General features: G+C 43.8%; 1 protein-coding gene across 1 annotated transcript in view; it reads left to right on the top strand.

The window, feature by feature from the left end:
- Window positions 1-18,611, top strand: part of INPP5F (inositol polyphosphate-5-phosphatase F) — an 819,847-nt gene that overhangs the window by 652,605 nt on the left and 148,631 nt on the right. Inside the window, exon 9 of the mRNA XM_086919599.1 lies at window positions 12,354-12,533. Coding sequence (XP_086775725.1) covers window positions 12,354-12,533 — 180 coding nt within the window. The remainder of the gene's footprint in view (window positions 1-12,353; window positions 12,534-18,611) is intronic.

The following is an 18,611-nucleotide window of genomic DNA, read 5'->3' on the forward strand; positions in this document are numbered from 1 at the left end:
CGAGTTCCATCAACCACCATCCCCCCAGCTGTCTCCTTAAACATTTTCGATTTTATATTGCCATGATGGCTAGAGTTATGTAGTTTTATGTACTATCGAACTCCTGTTACTATCCTGAACAGAACCATATTTGCCATGGATTGGTAAGAGAAATACATTTCAGAAATCCCAACAACAATGAGACACAGAGATTGAACTTAGTCAGCAGTATGAAAAGAGGCAAGATGGCCTCTAGCACCGCTCTCGGAGGAAGGGGTACACAGTGGATGTTAGATGCAAATGAGCATGGACCCAACACTTCAAAGAGCATTAGTAGGAGCTAGATGCGCTCAGGACAGCGCCACTCATCTGGAAAGGAGATGGGGTAGGGGAGTGAAGCATTGAGGCCCAAGCTACAAGAAACTGCTGGTATCTTTGTAGGTTGGCAGTTGTAGAAATCATACAGAGAAAGGGATGCAGTTGGGGTAAAGAAGGTAAGCATCCATCTGAACACTACAGAAGACATCCCACTGTTTAACATTCAGTGGCCTCATGGCAGCTCTCTGGAGTGGGCACATATGAGTTGCATATGTAGAGTGTGACGAAGAGCTAGTGAAGCAAAAATGTACCAGAGGAAGTTTCACCAAAAAAAGAAAAGTCCTACTAAGATACTCTAGCACTACAGATGTTTCAGTCCCAAAACCACCGCTTTATTTGTTGGGCCAGGGGCAACCTGGGTTCCATAGTAGAAATCTAGGCTCAGAGGCTTAAATCTGTATTCTCAGTAAAAGATTGAGACACTGAGCTGCTTTAATACACAGGGTATTAGCATACGGCCGCCGTACAGCATTAGCAGTGCTATATCCCATAGTACTAGTCAGAGCTGCAAAACTCTGGACCTAGACCCAGTGTGGTTTCTTTTTGAATAAAACACATCCCCCCACTGGGGTACATTACAGGGGGTTTTCTGAAGTGGGTCAGGATTGAGCATGTAAGCAAGGACAGTTAGATAGTGGACACATGTATCCACACAAATCCTGGAAACATCATAGCAAACTGGGAATACAGGGAAAAACTGGGAGTAGTGGGGAAATGCAACTCACAATTGCGATGTTCCATATCGGATGCAGCTATAAACAACACACAGTCCTTACTGGAAAGCAAAACAGACACTAATGGGATTAAAATACATTTATTATCGGATATGACCATCACAAATTCTCAAAGAGGTTTACTGAAGCATAAATCATAGAAATATAACCTGAAACTGGGATGGGATGTCTGACCCTTACTTTGCTCGCTTCACTTGACATTTTCTCCCTATGGTTACTTTGGCTGAATCTTCATTTTGTCTACATTTAGTGAGTTGTACCATTACATATCCCATAGTAACTGGAGAACAATTTAAAAAAACAGCATAGTTTAGTACTAGTGATAAAAAAACATTGTTAGCAATTTATTTAGATTAATGTATTTTTACGGTGAACAATTACTTCAATTATATTTAACTTAAAAATACTCTGATAACATTTACTGTTAATATTACAATAATTGAATGTAATGATATTAAAATCAAATATATTTCATCAAATGTATGGGAACATTAGAATTAGATTTATATTTCATTAAATTGAATTTAGGTTAAGAATGGAATACAAAATTCAAATTCACTTCATTTCGCTTACAAAAGTAGCCATAAAAGCACATAAAAATCATGTCACAAACATACAAACAAAAATCTATTGCACTAAAATTGGAAAAAGCATCAGCAAATGCACATTATGTGCACAAAGGGCCATAATCACAGCTAACAGAGTTGACTCTGTCCTTGATAGGTTCTTCGTTCTTCCATATGAGATAGAAGCAAATAAAGTGCAGGTATCCTTCCTTCTTCCCTACTAGGTGGTAGCAAATACAGTGCAAGGATCAAGTAACATAAAATCTTGCAAGGCCCAAAGTACATTGACAATAATTAAAAAGAAATAAAAACCACATGGTCTGCCCAACATCTTTTCAGAAATGATCAACAGTCACAGCATATCCCTGAAAGAGTAGGATATCACAACCCTCTCACAAGGTACCATCCCATGAAAACATCAGTGTTTTCTTTCTGCAATAGCACATTTTAAAATGGAGCAAATAATAATAATGTTTGGTGGGGAATCAAGTTGCTGCAAATAAACCAGGGCTGAACCAGAGTTGTTTCTAATGTCCTGCTTCCTAATAATTAGAAACCTTTTTGTAAAATCAGTATAAAATTGACTAATTAAGGTTAAATACAGCAGGCTCCCTGGAGACGATTCGTCACATGGATATTTCAATACTTTAGTTGAGTCAAATTGGCTGAGGGGGAAGCCAAGCTGCAACTCACCAATCCTAACCGAATAAATAAATAAATGTGTTTTATAACTGAGGTGTCTCGGCACTGGGTTGCAGATTCACAGTGAGGAAACACCAAGAGACGGGAAACTACGGAAGGTAAAAAAGCCACGTTTTCAGTGCTTTCCTGAAGGCCAGTTCTGGCTTTGTCATGCGGAGGTGTAGGGGCATATCATTCCGGAGTTTCACAGCTCTCACCGAGAATGCTCTGCGGCCTATCCTGGCCTTGAGGAAACCGGGAACCCTGAGCAGTTTCAGGTGGTTTGATCACAGGTTCCTAGTCCTCATGGTAACTTTGCAATCTATGCCTCAGGTAGCCCGGGCTACGATCTCTGGTGGCTCAGTAGACAAGAGTGAGCTCCTCGAACTCGATTCTCCTATTGACTGGCAGCCAATGGAGGCTCCGCAAGTATGGGGAGATGCGATAGCGGAACGGCACATTCCCAAATAATCTGGCTGCTGTGTTTTGTATTATTTGAAGCCTGCGAACAAGATAGGCTGGTAGTCCTAGATATAGACTATTTGAATAGTCTAGCCGTGATGTGATCAATAAATGGACCACTGCCCTCCTGCAATTCATCGGGAGGAAGTAAAGGAATTTTCTCATGGCTCCCAACTTCCAGAAGCATGAAGAGACCTGGCGAATCTGGGTTTTACATCTGGGTCACTATCAAATTTAAACCTCCGATTACTTGCTGAATCCACCGGGGTTGGTGGGGGGGTAAGCTATGAGGGCCACCAAAGCTTAGAAGGAGGAGGTGTCGCCTGGTTCAAGAATAGGACCTCGGTTTTCTCGGTGTTAAGCTTTAACCCCTTGCATGCTTCTGTCGCCCAACGGTAGTCGCGCACACTACCTTCGTAGTGCTGCGCACGTCCTTTGGCCGACGCGGCCCCGCCCACTCATTAAACCCGCCGCACAGGGTTGGAATTGCCGCCGCGGTAACGGTTTAAGCAGTTCTCATTTATCTAGGCCAAGATGTTATTCAGGCATTGCTTAAAGTTGACAAAGGCACCCTCCAAGTTGCGTGGCATCAGTGTAGGAGATCACTCTTACTCCCCCGTCTCAATTAGTGTTGCCAGAGGAGTTAAATAAACATTGAACAGTAAAGTGCTGAGCCCTGGGGTACTCCGCAAACAAGGGGTTTCTGATAGGAGACATAAGGGTGTAGGAATACTTGTTATGAGTGGTTCTCTAAGAACGACTGGAGCCAAGCCAAAGTACTGCTCCTCACTCCCATTTGTCTTAGTCTCTCTAAGAGAATCAGCTGGACCACAGTGTCCAATGCTGCAGATACGTCGAGCAGCACTAACATTGTAGAGCTGCCCTTGTCCACAGATTCACACACGGTTTCGGCAACTTCCAGAAGTGTTGTCTCCGTGCTATAACCCGTTCTAAACCCAAAGTGTGAATCATGGAAACAATTGTTAGATTCAAGGTAGTCAGAAAGTTGTTTCTGAACTTCCTTTTCCAGAATTTTCTCAGGAGCAGGCAGTAGGGAAATGGGCCTAAAGTTCTTGTTTTCTGCTGGGTCAGCATCAGGTTTCTTAAGTATAGGCAGTAGGTAGGCCTGTTTCCAGGCATCAATGTAGATACCAGTTGTAAGGGAGGAGTTCCAAATCTGCCTCCGGGGCAAATTTAGACAAGGGGCAAGCAGTTTAAAATTCTGAGCCGGGCAGGTGTCTCCCGGAGATCCAGATTTACAATTGTACAACTCCCTTAAAGATCATCAGGAGGCAGTGGGCGGAAATCAGACCAGGTGCCCTGAGGATCCGAGGTAGGATTTTGCAGAAGGGAGGATGTTGAGGGTGAAAAGGCGGAGTAGATCATTTGGATTTTTTCTTGAAAAAATCTGATACGTCAATGCAGAGGGTGGGAGTGGGCTTAACTGTGCTGTCTACAGCACTAGAGCATTATTAAACTTAGTTAATAATAATCTGAAACAGGAGCTATCAATCCATTCCAAATATGATTCCAGGTTTAGTGAGCTGTGCAGCTCCACATACTCCCTAGCAATAGCTTTATTACCTTCATGTTCCTCCCTAAGGGCTCTCGTCCTTAACTTAAATGTGGTTTTCACCCAGGCCATGTCAGTTGTAGTTACTGCAGTTTGGTTAGAAAAAGGAGTCTTCCTTCCCAAGTACATCTGTTCAGACTTAATGTAATTGAACCAAGGGATTTTCAGGCTTCTGTCACACGAGAGACAGTCGCTGATGTTCTCTTGTTTAGAGAGGCATGTAGGTTTGCCCAAATTGAACACCACAAGAGCAAGGGGGCCTGCTTAATAATATAATTGACATAATCCACCCCAAGCTTCTGGTGTATAATAAAAGTAGAGTATGCAGGTGAAACACCCAGGAGTCACCTAAACACTCTATTTTGCCACCATTGAGAAGACTAGTATTGGTGTAACCCCAGATTCCTGAGCCATATGTGAGGATTGGTAGACATCTTCTTCTATAAACCTCTAGGAGGGGGACTATGGTTTTTTCCCAATGCGGTTGGCCAGATTAAGAATTTACCCCACCGAACGTACACATTTCTGGCGCACTTTAGCAATGCAGGGGCCCCAATTACCCCTTGCCTCCATAATGAAAAAATGAAAAAACTTAGATTACAAACCATGATAAAGGTTTTCATTTGATTAGTGACCAAACCTACGGTCCCCATAAAAGAGACCCCTTGTAAAAAATTATTATGGCCATTGAGTTTCTAGAGAGTAAAACAGCATCATCTAACTGGGATTCTTTTCCTGCCGTCCGAAACTTTGTTAGACAGGGCTGTACTTAAGCCATTGATGTATAAAAAAACAATAAAGGATCCAGGGCACAACCTTGATGCACCCTTCTCCCTATCTTGAAGCTATCTGTCCGCTCACCTTGTGGGCCAAACCTAACTGAAGCTGACAGGTCATAGTGTAATGCTCCCGGGAACTGTACCAAGTTGCCATCCACCCCTGGATTGGTTAGGATCTTTAGCAATTTAGACATAACAACGCTGTTGAAGGCATAGTAGAGGTTCATGAAGGGCAGCAGATGGAACCCTGCTTTGGGACTGTATACTTGCTGATCTGCAGATGCATATTTAGACATTGCTCCACCATGCCGAGCCCCTCACGAAACCCATAATGCACCTCCAACAGCGTGTCCGTCTCCCTAACCAAGGTTAGAAACCGTTCAAAGACAACTCTCCCCACCAACTTCACAGCTGAGATATCGGCCGATTACAGCCTGGTGGGTGAGGGTTACTCTTCTTAAAAATCAGAACTATAACAGCGGTGTGCCATGACTTTGGAAGTCCCTCCTTACAAATAGCATTCAAAGCAATTACACAGCAGTCTGGCTCACCATTCCGGTGATAGTTTATACAAGTCCTTGGGCACACCATCCGGACCTGGAGCCTTATTTGAGGAACTCTTATTGGTTGCCTCCAAAACCTCATCAAGAGTAAATTCCAGGGCTAACCGGAAGGCCACCTCATCCTCAACATAGCAATTTGAAACACTAGACCCATAGACTTCTTTAAAATGGTTAACCCAAGCTTCTGGACTGATGGTAATAATATTAGATTTAACACTCACAGTATTGGTGTTATTAGCCTACAGCCAAAAGGCCTTGGCATCTTTTAGCCTACATGCCGTAACAAGCTTCCCCTAGGATGATACATTTTGTAAATCTTTGCTCCTAATCTACAGAGCAGCATTATACTGATCTCTGCATTGTTGTTTTTTGCACGAATCCCTGGGTATCTTCGGCAGTGCCTAATGTAGTAGCATTGAGGCTTTCCTACAGTGCTGATCAAACCATGTTATCTCATGCACCCCTGATCTACTCGGTTTCATAAGCAAACCACTCACAGCTTAATTCAGTTGACTAAAAAGTTGGCCACAGAGAGAGTGAGAAATTTACACAGCAAGGGAAGGTGGTTCAAATAAAGTTTAGGCATGTGAATTTTCAGATCAGCATTTGCAAACCTTGGGTCTTAACCGTTAATGATTATATGGCTGCACACTTTGCCCCCCCCCCCCCCTTTCTTTGGTAGACATAAATCAATGCTTAGGGGTTTGTAATCACTATAAATGCTTATAACCATGGCTGACCTAAAATCCCCAGCCAGCAGATCACATGAGGCAAAAATGTAATCTCTGATAGAGGAGTACTCTTCCCTTTCAAAAGTAACCTTAGCAGAATAGGTCAGGTCTCTGAGTTTGTTCTCATTGGTGAGATTAAGTGACTTGATCAATTGGAAATGTGCATACTCTCTTTGATCCCTGGGGTGATAATCATGACCTATAACATTCTTATCAAACATAATGTACTCGTTTTCAATCTATATTGACCTGATTTTAGCATTAAAATCCCCATCTAAAATGCTTTGATAACTTTTGTGCAAATAAGCAAATTGGGCTTCCAGGCCAAAGATAAAATCATATAACTTGTTAAAATTGGCAGTGTTATCAATCTCAAAATACCTATTATAAAAATTAATGAAAACAACATTTAATCCATTGGGCCACATGGATAAAAATGCTTGAAATAGGGTGCAACCAGTAGGGACCAATATCATTTTACAATCTAGAGGGACTTTAAAACATGCTGGTAATCCTGCCCTAGCTCTACCTGAAAAAGATGGGACTTCGGAGACTGAGTGGGAACAGTAACCATCCAAATGAATGGATTCAATGGCCCAGGTCTTTAAAAAAATGTATAATATAAATCAGTATAAAATGAACCCACTCATTACAGACCACTTTACTTGCTCGGCTGGCAATATGCCAAAAGAGAATCTTGATCTCTTGAACATGGCTCTCTGGGATTGCTGGCTAATTATCAATGAACTTTCTGTGGAATTAGCAACTGACAGACCCTGAGTGTTTGGCAAATCATTAAGTGGGTGAGAGTTCCCTCTTCAATATAAGCTTCCTCAACATAGATCTTTGTAAACTCATTACAAGCACCCAGTCAGTCATTCTCTGACAATTCTCCCAGGGGGGAAAGCGATTTTGAGTTGGGATGTTGTAAGGAAATGACTGGGCAGGCATACGTCTGGAATAACTCTCCTTTTCTTAGGGATTTTTTATCAGGTTTCTATAGAGGTAACCTTGGGGCAGGATCTTAACGTTGCCAAGTTTATTGAGCCCTTATTTAAAGGCCCAAATAAGTTCCCCAGCAACCCTGGGACTGCTAAAGATAACAATAACGTAGTCTCCAATAAACTATTCCTGCATTTTTCCAATCCAACAAACTCTTTTTGCCATAAGTACCTCTGAAAAAATATTACCCCTTCACCTGATGTTCCTGTGAATCTAATGGGTAGACTTGTTAACTCTACAGCAGACTCATTGGCTTCGGGATGTAACATCGGAACATTTGCCAAAACAATAACATAAGGACATGCAGCAGTCAGTAGATGGCAACGAGAGACACTTTTCATCGCCAAACCTGCTTAAGTGGGAGATAAACGTGGGATACTTAAGGTATTAGGGCCCCAACTGGTAAACCAGCCATCATAGGTTCCATTGGGCGGCTATCATCAACAGTATATGGGGTATGGGAGCTCCGTGGGCAATTGCCCCCCTCAACCTCCACCTGGGACCGTGACTCTAAACCAAAACTTGGAGTCCTGTGTCCCGTTACCGCACCCCTCCCCTCCCAATGGGTCTTTAGCCAGCCTCCCATCCAGTTCGCAAAGTTTCACCTCAGTGCGTCCCAAGCGATCATACAGCCCTGATGGCTTAGAGTCAAGGAGGAGAGCATCCTCCTTGCTTAACTGAGCCGAGATACCCCCAATGACCCCTCATTATTAGTAAAATTATCAGGCAATGAGGAACCAGGGAATGCTGGCTTATGTGGGTTAGATGTATTAAATGCTTGTACTTGTGCTGGCCCATGTTGCCGTTTAGTGCAAGGTAACAAGGCTTGCTTGGTAACCTATGTGTTACTGGGGGGAACATATTTGTCACTTGGGCCCCTACCCACGCAACCTGGAGTTGAAGTAACAGTTGAGGTATCTCCATTGCTCTGCAGTGTTGCAATAGATAGCAGCCTTTCAGCGAGCAGAATTGCTTTGTCTAAAGCTCCCACTGCCTTTTCAATGTACCCATCCAGTGTTCCAGTTTTTGTTTTGTAGCAGCAGCAGCCCTCTCCACACAAACCAGCAGACATCTCAGGGATCGAATAGACACACCAGGGAAGATGTAAGTGGGGATACTAGCTGTCATGAAAAGTACCTTAAAAAAAATAAAAAGTCAAGCTATTTGCTGAGGAGCAGCCTGATCAACTTTTGACAATGACAGAGTCAAGTGGGGTGGCCCAACCTCCTCCGGGCGCAGATGGGCCACTCTTGATCTGGCCATCTCCCAGACGTCCCACCCACATCCCACACTATGGTAGGCAAAGCATCCTTGGAAGTGCCCACCTGGTGCTGATTACATGCGGCTGCAGCTGCACTCCCTCCCTGCTGCTAGTCTCTGTGATAGAGCAAGTCCCCAGGCCCTGTATGTTGTTAGGTGAATTCCACGCTGTTGGCGGCAACATTTCCTTTAAAGTCCCCGCCGGTGCTGATTAAGTGTGGCTGCTCTCTCTCCTTGCCGCTGTGCTCTCTGATAGAGCAATTACCTAGGCCCTGCAAACTGTTAGGTGAATCCTAACACAAAAGAAGTTAATTTAATTTGCCATGGTCTTTGAACTTATTGCTTGCTCAATTAGACAGTGGCACGCCACCAAGGGGCACAATTGTACATCCTGCAATCTAATTATTTCTATGTATGCAGACAACTTCACACTATCCCTTCGCAATCCCTCCTTAAACCTTTGCCAGGTCATAGGAGAATTCTCCGCCTTTGGACAGCTGTCCAGTTTATCTATAAACAAGACTAGATCAACGATATTCCAGTTTATGCCTGATACACCACTGTGTTCTTTGGACTTACCCCTCCCCTGGTGTATAGCCTCAGTAAAATACCTAGGCATCTGGGTTAGTAAGGATAAAGACACAACTGTGTAGGAAAACTACGGAGTAGCAGCAGCGAAAATCAAAGAGGTGTTTAAACATTGGATTTCCTTCCCACTCTGAAGATGGTTATCCTCCCCAAACTGATCTGTCTCTTCTGTAGTATCCCAATCCTGCTAAGGTATCACTAGATCGATAGTGCTCCTACTTGGTAACTTCGATGTGGGCTAGAGGATGATCGGGGTCAGATGGGAGGTACTGTAAGATTAAGTAGGCTTTGCTGCACCCAATTTGAATTATGTTGCAATTGCACACAAGCCCAGTTTGCATATTCCTGGTTACATCCTCCCCTTTTATGGTGTATGTGGCGATAGAGGAAGACACAGCAGTTCTAACAATACTCAGAACTCTGGTTGGGAGGTGACCTGTCCTGTACATAGTTCGACCACCACAAACGCAGTGACATGAACTTAGTTATCCTGAGACTAGATATGTAAGAGAACCACATACCTCACCTTTTACGTCCTGGAACAGTTGATAAGCCACTACATGCTTCAAAAGCTCATGTGCGAGCACAATGCTCTTTCATAATTGCAGCGCTGGGGGTTCTTTAGATGGAGAGATATGTTCTCATGGGGTAATTTTATAGCGCAGTCAATCATGCCAGACACATGTGACTATACACCACTTGACGAGATGCTATATAAAAAGGAATTTGTGGTATTACTCATGGATTTAGAGCTGAGGAGCAAACAATATATTGCAGCTTTACGGAAATTAAGTTCCCTTTTTAAAAACGTTATTATATGAAGCAAAGGTTAGGTGACGAAGATGCCTGCATACATACCCAATACTAAGAAATACCGAGGAAAGCAGTGCATCAACCATCAAAAAGATGAGCTCCAGACCTAAAATGTCAATCACGGGTAGCATCTCTTTTAACATATCTCAGGAATTTAAGAGTCCACCTTTTTATGGAAATAAGAAGGGGACAAGAAAGTTGGAGGCAGTGGAAAGAAAAGAGGGATTCGATATCATTTAACGGGTCAAAACAGATAGAATGCTTTCCTTTCAACAGAGATCTTGTCATAACCATCCAGAATCCTTGATGACAGTCAGTTTAATCTACTCCACTGAAGACATTCAGGAGTTATTTTTAAAGCCCTTGAGGAAGGACCTGTACTATTAGGCACACGAAAAGGCATAGGGTTTACCACTGTATACCACTCTCTGTTTGGAAGGGCTTCGGAACAAGGACAGAACCTTAAGGTAAACAGTTGTTTGCATATTTCAAAAAATATCTGCATTCTGACTTTGGCCTGTGTACTCAGTCTGGGAAATAAGAACGTCATTGTCTTGGCAACATAGACCATGCTTCAATGTAGCCACCTTCTTCGTGGATTAAGGCTTGGAACAGAAACACCACATTACCTGCACTAGGGGAGATGGAGGCGATGGAAAAAGGGTCACTGGAAACTTTGAATATTCAAACACTAGACCTCTAACTGCAAACCCTTTCACTACTCACTGCTAGGGTCTGAAGTTAATTCCAGATCATTGGTGGCAGAACCCTATATAATACCTATGAAGACCTGTGCACTTGCCTGGCAGTGAATCATTAGTTGCAATGGTTATTCTCTTATGCTTCAGTCGCATCCATACTGCGTTCCCTCACTTTTGTTGTTTTCCTCCGGTTTGGTTCATTCGCTATTCCAAGGTTCTGCCTATCGTTAGTCCGTTGTTCTTTTGTGCTGTGCCTGTTTTCCTATTTTACTCCTCACAATTGAACTGGTGTGTTGTCAGCAGCGTTCTGAGATGGTAAGCTGGTTTTGGGCCGGGTCGTGCTTCTTAAAGCCACACCTGCTGTTGAGACCGGAAAGCCTACTGTTAGTATACCTGTTTAGGTGACGTTCTTAGCTATTGGATTTTACTAGCAATCCATTTCTGCCGTACAGCAGTATAAACTCCGCAGACTCCTCAAACGCTGTCTGTGAGGTGCCGCTAGAGGCACTCTATGCTATAAATCTGTCACCCAGCTTGCCACTGTAGTCTCAACTCACAGTACCTTCTACTTTGTTCACAGTTGTGTCATCACAGCCATTTCAAGCTTTTAACTCCAAGAATTTCCATTGTAGTTACCTCCTCGCTTTGTCTTCTCATCAGTTCGCCCCATGTACCAACACCATTTGTATCCTCTGATTAGGGCTCCTCTTCCTGGTCTGGGGTTGGGTGAAATCCCACATTTCTCTCCTCTTACACTTGTCAGAGATACTGCCACCAATGATTGACCCTTAGAGCGGTTCTGAGGGGAAATCAGAGGGAAGAAAACATGATCTTGCACCATTCTGTCTTCCATCTTCTATGCTCACCTCCACCAGGCCATGTGCGAATGATGTGTAATGTAGCAGCACAGGTTGCAGCAACATACTTGTTATTTTCAGTGGAGTCCCTGCTGCTTTTTCTTCCAGCCGACAGCAGGATTCTTGTGTTGCCCCACATCTCTTTCGCTAAGTCTGCACCTGTCAGATGGCCACCATCTTTGCTACTCCACATGTGCCCCGGAAGAATTCATGGCCACCTCTTGCTTACCAAGGCTCCAAGGGCGGTGGTGGGCTCCGTGCTGAATAGACAGTTCCACAGTTGGTTGTTGAGTTTTTTTCTAGCACAGTGTCTCATTAGTGACCTGTGCAGACTGGAGAGCATATCGGCCAAATAAGCTTAGGTAATACCTGGCATTCCGCTGGCTTCGCCTTCTTTTCTATCAAGGTTTTACCAGCATTTCTTGTGTGCCTTGAGAAAGACTTACTTCAGAATAATTATTTAATTTGAAATCAATGCAATTTTAAATCGTATCAAAAAGCAGTATTGAGCTTTTGTACAAGTACTTCATGAAATGAAAAGGTTTACGTGTGTGGTTGCAATGCTAATCTTAACGGTGGCAAATTTTAGTTTACTGTTAACTAGGCTTACATCTCTGTGAATTGTTTTAGGCCATTAATCTACTGCTGTAATATAATTTCATTGTGTTTACGGTCTTCTTTTCCAGGCATGAGATATAAGCGCAGAGGGGTGGATAAAAATGGCCATGTTGCAAACTACGTTGAAACGGAGCAGTTAATCCATGTTCATAATCATACGCTCTCCTTCAGCCAGATACGAGGTTCAGTACCAGTATTCTGGAGCCAAGTGGGATACCGCTACAACCCACGACCACGACTGGACAAAAGTGAGCAGAGGAAGCCCTTAGTGGTTTTATTTGAGGAAGTGGGGGGAATTGTGTTTTTGAATTTGTGTGTGTGTTTGTCAGTCTGTCTGTGCCTGCCTTTCCTCCAGGATTTGGTTAAATGCATTTTTGAACAAATACACATGAAAATGCATTGATACAAACCGTGTATGCAGTTGCAAAAAGTAATATATGACATATATTACCATTGTTGAGGAAAGCAGGCAGCATGAGCCACCTGAATCCTGGCCCCTTCCCATAGTCACCAATGGTATAGTAGTATTTTCTCATTTATATTTGTGCAGCAGCCATAGCAAACATCAAATGTTAAATCTATCTATTAAACTAACTGTCCCAAGATCACTTGGGAAGCGAACTAAACAACCACCTAACCATCTGGGCATAATAGTCCCTTTCCGTGATTCCTTTGCCTTCCTGCAGTAAGCGTTGAAACCGTTTCTTCAGGTATACCTGCTTTAAAGACTCATTACTATGAAACAAAAAAACCTGCTTTTACTGTCCCACTACCAGATGAAGAAACAAGCATTTACAATGCAATGGTCTCGCCTTTGGAAAAGTTAGAGCTATTGGCATTGCTCACACACAGAGCCCCACACACAAATACACACACACCGAGCCGGACACACACACGCAGAGCCAGACACACACACACAGAGCCAGACACACACACACAGAGCCAGACACACACACGCAGAGCCAGACACACAGAGCCAGACACACACACACACAGCCAGACACACACACACAGAGCCAGACACACACACACAGAGCCAGACACACACACACACACAGAGCCAGACACACACACAGAGCCAGACACGCACACAGAGCCAGACACACACAGAGAGCCAGACACACACAGAGAGCCAGACACACACACAGAGAGCCAGACACACACACAGAGAGCCAGACACACACAGAGAGCCAGACACACACACAGAGCCAGACACACACACAGAGCCAGACACCCATTCCTAAATATAATATTTCTACCATGAATAGTTTGCAGGTTTTGCTCTGAAGCATCTGGACGCGACATACCATATTTTTCGTGAAATTCTAAAATAAAGGTTGATCGGGTTGTGATGCGAGTTCTTCCCATTAATAGTGCTACCCGTTCACAGCAGTCTAGCGGAGGAACAGGCGACCTTCACGGAAATATCAAGCTTTGGCTCCTGGCTAGGGTTGACCTCTTTCTTAGAAAAAATACTAGTCATTTATTACTTTTTGCTATTCTGGAACAGCCAATGGAGTTGGTGGGTGAAAACGATTTAGTGATCTTGTCATTTAGAGTTCATCACTGTGCTATTGTAAAGCTCAAACATAAATACAAATCACTATGACTTTTTTTCTCAATACGTATACTTTTATATAAGTGTTGACCTAAAAATACAAGCAAATCAGTTTGTGCGTTGTGATCAGAAAAGTATGGAAACATTAAATGGAGTTGAAATAAATACATATTGTTATATTAAATATCTTATAAACATTTTCACCAACCCAGAGCACTAAGTAAATGGTTGCCACAACTCGAAATTAAGAACCTAAATAGGAATTACATTTGAGAAGTTAATTGGGTGTCTCCCAATGCCACTTCCATGAGAAGCCAGTCCAGTCCTGCTGAATCCTCTTCCAAGATTTTCACTTCTGCCTGATCTTAGTCTCTAGGGGTTAATACAACCTCATCGCTCTGCATACAGATGCCAGCAGTGCCTGATGCTACTCGCTAGATCTCCCTAGATGCAGAGAAGTTAGTTCAACAGGATAATCACCCCTAGAGAAATCAGTGAAGCCTACCTCCTTCCTTTAGCTGCAGGCGCACTTGTACCCCCTCACCCCAGGATTTGCAGCCAGAGACCCCTCTGTAGACATATCAGTACAAATGGATAACTCAGTCTTCCAAATCTAAGAACAGTCAAGATCCCCTTAAATCTAAATTCAGTATACCGAGAATTCCAGTTCTAAAAAGTATCAGTATAGCTAGAGTCCCTTATCTCCACAGGACGATACAACCGGGTGCCCTTCCATAGGTATGCGAGAACAGCAGGATACACAACCACTCTCCCTCCTGATATCAGTGCAGTGGGACACCCCTCTCTAGCACAACACTGCACATTGTGTCATCCGAATTAATCAGTTTAAAGATGTACTTTTTGTCACTCACTTCTATTTACTGCATGTACTTTTCCCATCATGTTAGTATTCACAAAGGCCCTGTGAGCACGCCCTGGACTCCTGTCCTCAGCTCCACATCCGCTTTACCAGTAACCCAGTTTGATTTTTGGACAGTCACTCACCAGCGCTTCTGTTTCCTCATTCAAAGTGGAACAACATCAGCAGACAAGCAGGTCATTTCTTTTACAAAAGAACACTTCCCTTTTTCTTAAGATTTGAAGCCCAACACGTGATCGCCCCTTACCAATGACGTCATCTACTGTGTTGAGAGTGGTGCTTATCTCTACACTATACAGAACAACAACAGCTGCCATGTAGACCATGATTGCAGAGTGCAGCCAATCGTGCCTGGCTCCCCATCTGCTCATAACACACAGACTACATGGCTGCCAAACTGTGGAGTTTCTACTCGGCAGTATTCCTCCCTGGCGTCTGACACATGCCTTTTTGTATTCCTTTGCTATTTTTCCCATCACTTCTACTGCAGGCTGTGTATGCATGCATAAATTATGCTTTACATCAACATACATTTCTTATGGTTACTTGCCAGTGCTTTCTGCTTCAAACGGGAAAAACAGTGTGCAGAAGCTGTCAATGTGCAGCAAGAAGACGTTTAAAAATAAGACCAACAGGAAAATGCACCCATCATGTGACACATCCTGTCACAGAACCACATCTCTGTGGCAAAGCACCCCAATTACTCTACATGCCAATCAAGCAACGCTACTGGATTACCATCTATATAAATGTTATTCTGCATCGAGAAACTGGGGCCTTCCATCTGAGTGAATACAAAGACACAAGGGCTGTCCCGTCCAACAGTGGATTCTTCGTATTTAGCATCCTTGATTAGAACACGATATCCACCTACTACGTGTAACATAACCAGAGGCGCAACTACACTCAAACCAGGGTGGCGGGCTAATGGGGAGAGCAATTTAACACTGTTAAATGTTGCATTTTAATGCACATTGGGGAAGTAGACATGGAAGTCTGTATTCTGGGACAATCAATGGTAAACTGAATATTCTGAAACACAATGGGGGGCCTGCTGAATTCGATAATCCTGAGCCCCAACTCACATTAAATATTATTTCTTTTGATGTACTCGGCGATTCCCGTAGCTGGAAATGTAACACATACTTGAAAAGATGTTGGCTGTACAACAAAACGAAGCACCAAAATCAGCCACAATGCAGGAGTATCTATAGTGCTTCCTCACCAAAGACCGCATACCCGGACTTGAACCACCATACTAATGATAACAATAAAACTAATAGAAGCACAATATAAGACAGCATCACTTTTAGTTAAATTACAGCGGGAGGGGGGTCGGGAAGGCTTCCTCCGTTGGCGGTGGGGGGGGGGGGGCTGGAACGGACAGCGGGAGTGGGGTCGGGAAGGCTTCCTCCGTTGGCGGTGGGGAGGGGGGGATAAAAACAAAAGTAAACAGAAAAAAATACATTAAGAGCGAAAACGTCAAAATACGTAAACTTACAAAGTGAAAACACATTTATAAACAAAATGCTCCTTAACTGATCGCCTCGTGGGAACTCGAATCTTGCAGCCAACTCCAACAACAAACACTTGTAAAAAGACGAAAACAGGCCGACTCAAAAAAAAAAATAACACCCACCCACCGCCGCTATGACGACATCGCAGAAGCGGAGAGCGAAAAAATCGCGGGAATGCCCCCGAATCTGGTCCGGCCTTGACGGACAGATCAGGCTCCCAATGGCTAGCCTCCATTTATGGAGCTAGCCAATGGGAGCCGGGGGACATTACTGAAGTCCTTATTGTAATCAATGGATTTCGCCTGCGCCGAAAAGCTGCGTAGAGCACAGCCTTCGGCAGGCGAAACCCAAAAATGTATATGCACCAGTTGCAAACTAAACATGTAACACATGTCTACTAATGAATTGTAAAATCATTAAGTAACAATAATGGCTTATTCATTTTCACATACGTGATATGTTTTCCAATAGCCCTACTGTACCACAAAAGTCTTCATTTACAGCCCTAACCAGTTATTTAACCTGGGAGGCGTGATCATGCTTGATCTGTGAGTGGGTTAAACCTTGTTCCTTGTCCTCCTTCATAGAACTGAAACTTTCTGTTAGATTAGGTAGGACATTTTTCAATCTGTTCCAGGACAGGAGGTGAGGATTATTCTTGTTTAAAGCTTTTTATCACCAAAGAGACCACATCTACGACTGGATTGAAATAAATCCACTTGAAGGTTGAGTCCGAAGACCAATCTGCCGCAAATATTCTGGTATCTATCCCTGCCTCCTGCATAACGCAAAGAACCCATCTAGCGATGCTCGAGGAGAAAACTACCCTGTGTGGTTTCTTAATCACTATACGGAGCAGTCTCTCACCTGGACAACGGAGTTCCCCTGTCATTCTTGTAAGTATCTTGCCACACACAGCTTCGAGTAGTCCTGAAAAACCAAGTTTGTCACAATACTGAAATTACATCTAGTTCTCCTGGATATATGGAAAGTAATCCCATCCAGTTTAAACACCCTACCCGCTATATCCAGAGCTCTGACGTCTGAAACTCTTCTTCAAGATACGAGACACAACATAGCAAACTTACCAGATAGTTCTTTCATGGAAAGGTACTTGTTAGACCGGCAGAAGAGGAAGAAATTGAGAACAATATTTATGGCCCAGATGCAAAAATACCATAGTTCCAGGGGTAATGATAGATGAATGCCCCTTAGAAGTGTGCCCTGACCAATGGATGTTCTCCCGCAGTGTGGGCCTCACTTGAGAAAAGCCCTGCCGAAATGGCCGATCAAAAGGTATTTACCGACCTCCATGCCATTCCTTCCTCCACTGACATGTTTGCCAAGACGTTTAGGATGTGGATAGTGTCTAAACACCTGCAAAAACAACAGTTGATGGACAGAATGCAGAACAATGTCATACATTCACCCCAGTACAGAGATCTGGGCCTAAATTCATCGTTTTTTTGCACTCCACAGCACCCCAGTTCAGACATGGCCATATCCAAATCAGCCGTGACCCTGTGCCTCATGGGAACAGTACAGCCCGAAAAAAATGGATTTAGGCCCAGATCTCTGTACTGGGGTGAATGTATGACATTGTTCTGCATTCTGTCCATCAATTGTTATTTTTGCATTTGTCACCCCGAGTGGGATGGGTATGCTCAGACGTGAGTCCCATGCTCTCCACACCACTGGAGTCAAGCTATCCTGGCTGAAGACGGCTGATAGCCAAAAAACGGACCTAGGATGCTTGATTCCGGTCCAGGAAAGACATGGCTTGGTGGTTCGGGCTGGACTGTTCCCATGAGGCACAGGGCCAAGGGTGATTTGCATATGGCCATGTCTGAACTGGGGTCGTGTGGAGTGCAAAAAACGATGGATTTAGGCCCTGATCTCTGTCCTGGGCTGAATGTATGGCATTGTTCTGCATTCTGTCCATCAATTGTTATTTTTGCATTTGTCACCCTGAGTGGGATGGGTATGCTCAGACGTGAGTCCCATGCTCTCCACACCACTGGAGTCCAGCTATCCTGGCTGAAGACGGCTGATAGCCAGAAACCGGTCCAAGGATGCTTGTTTCCGGTCTAGGAAAGACATGGCTAGGCAGTTCGGGCTGGACTGTTCCCATGAGGCACAGGGTCAAGGCTGATTTGCATATAGCCATGTCTGAACTGGGGTGGTGTGGAGTGCAAAAAAACGATGGATTTAGCCCCAGATCTCTGTACTGGGGTGAATGTATGACATTGTTCTGCATTCTGTCCATCAATTGTTATTAGGTCGAGCAGACCTAAAAAGCATGCGAAGCATGCTTTGTGTCTGCGAAGACATCTTTTGCTGGCGTGTCTGGGGGAATGTGAGACAGCGATCG

Source organism: Lissotriton vulgaris, chromosome 5 (genome assembly GCF_964263255.1).
Source record: "Lissotriton vulgaris chromosome 5, aLisVul1.2, whole genome shotgun sequence".
Lineage (NCBI taxonomy): Eukaryota > Metazoa > Chordata > Amphibia > Caudata > Salamandridae > Lissotriton > Lissotriton vulgaris.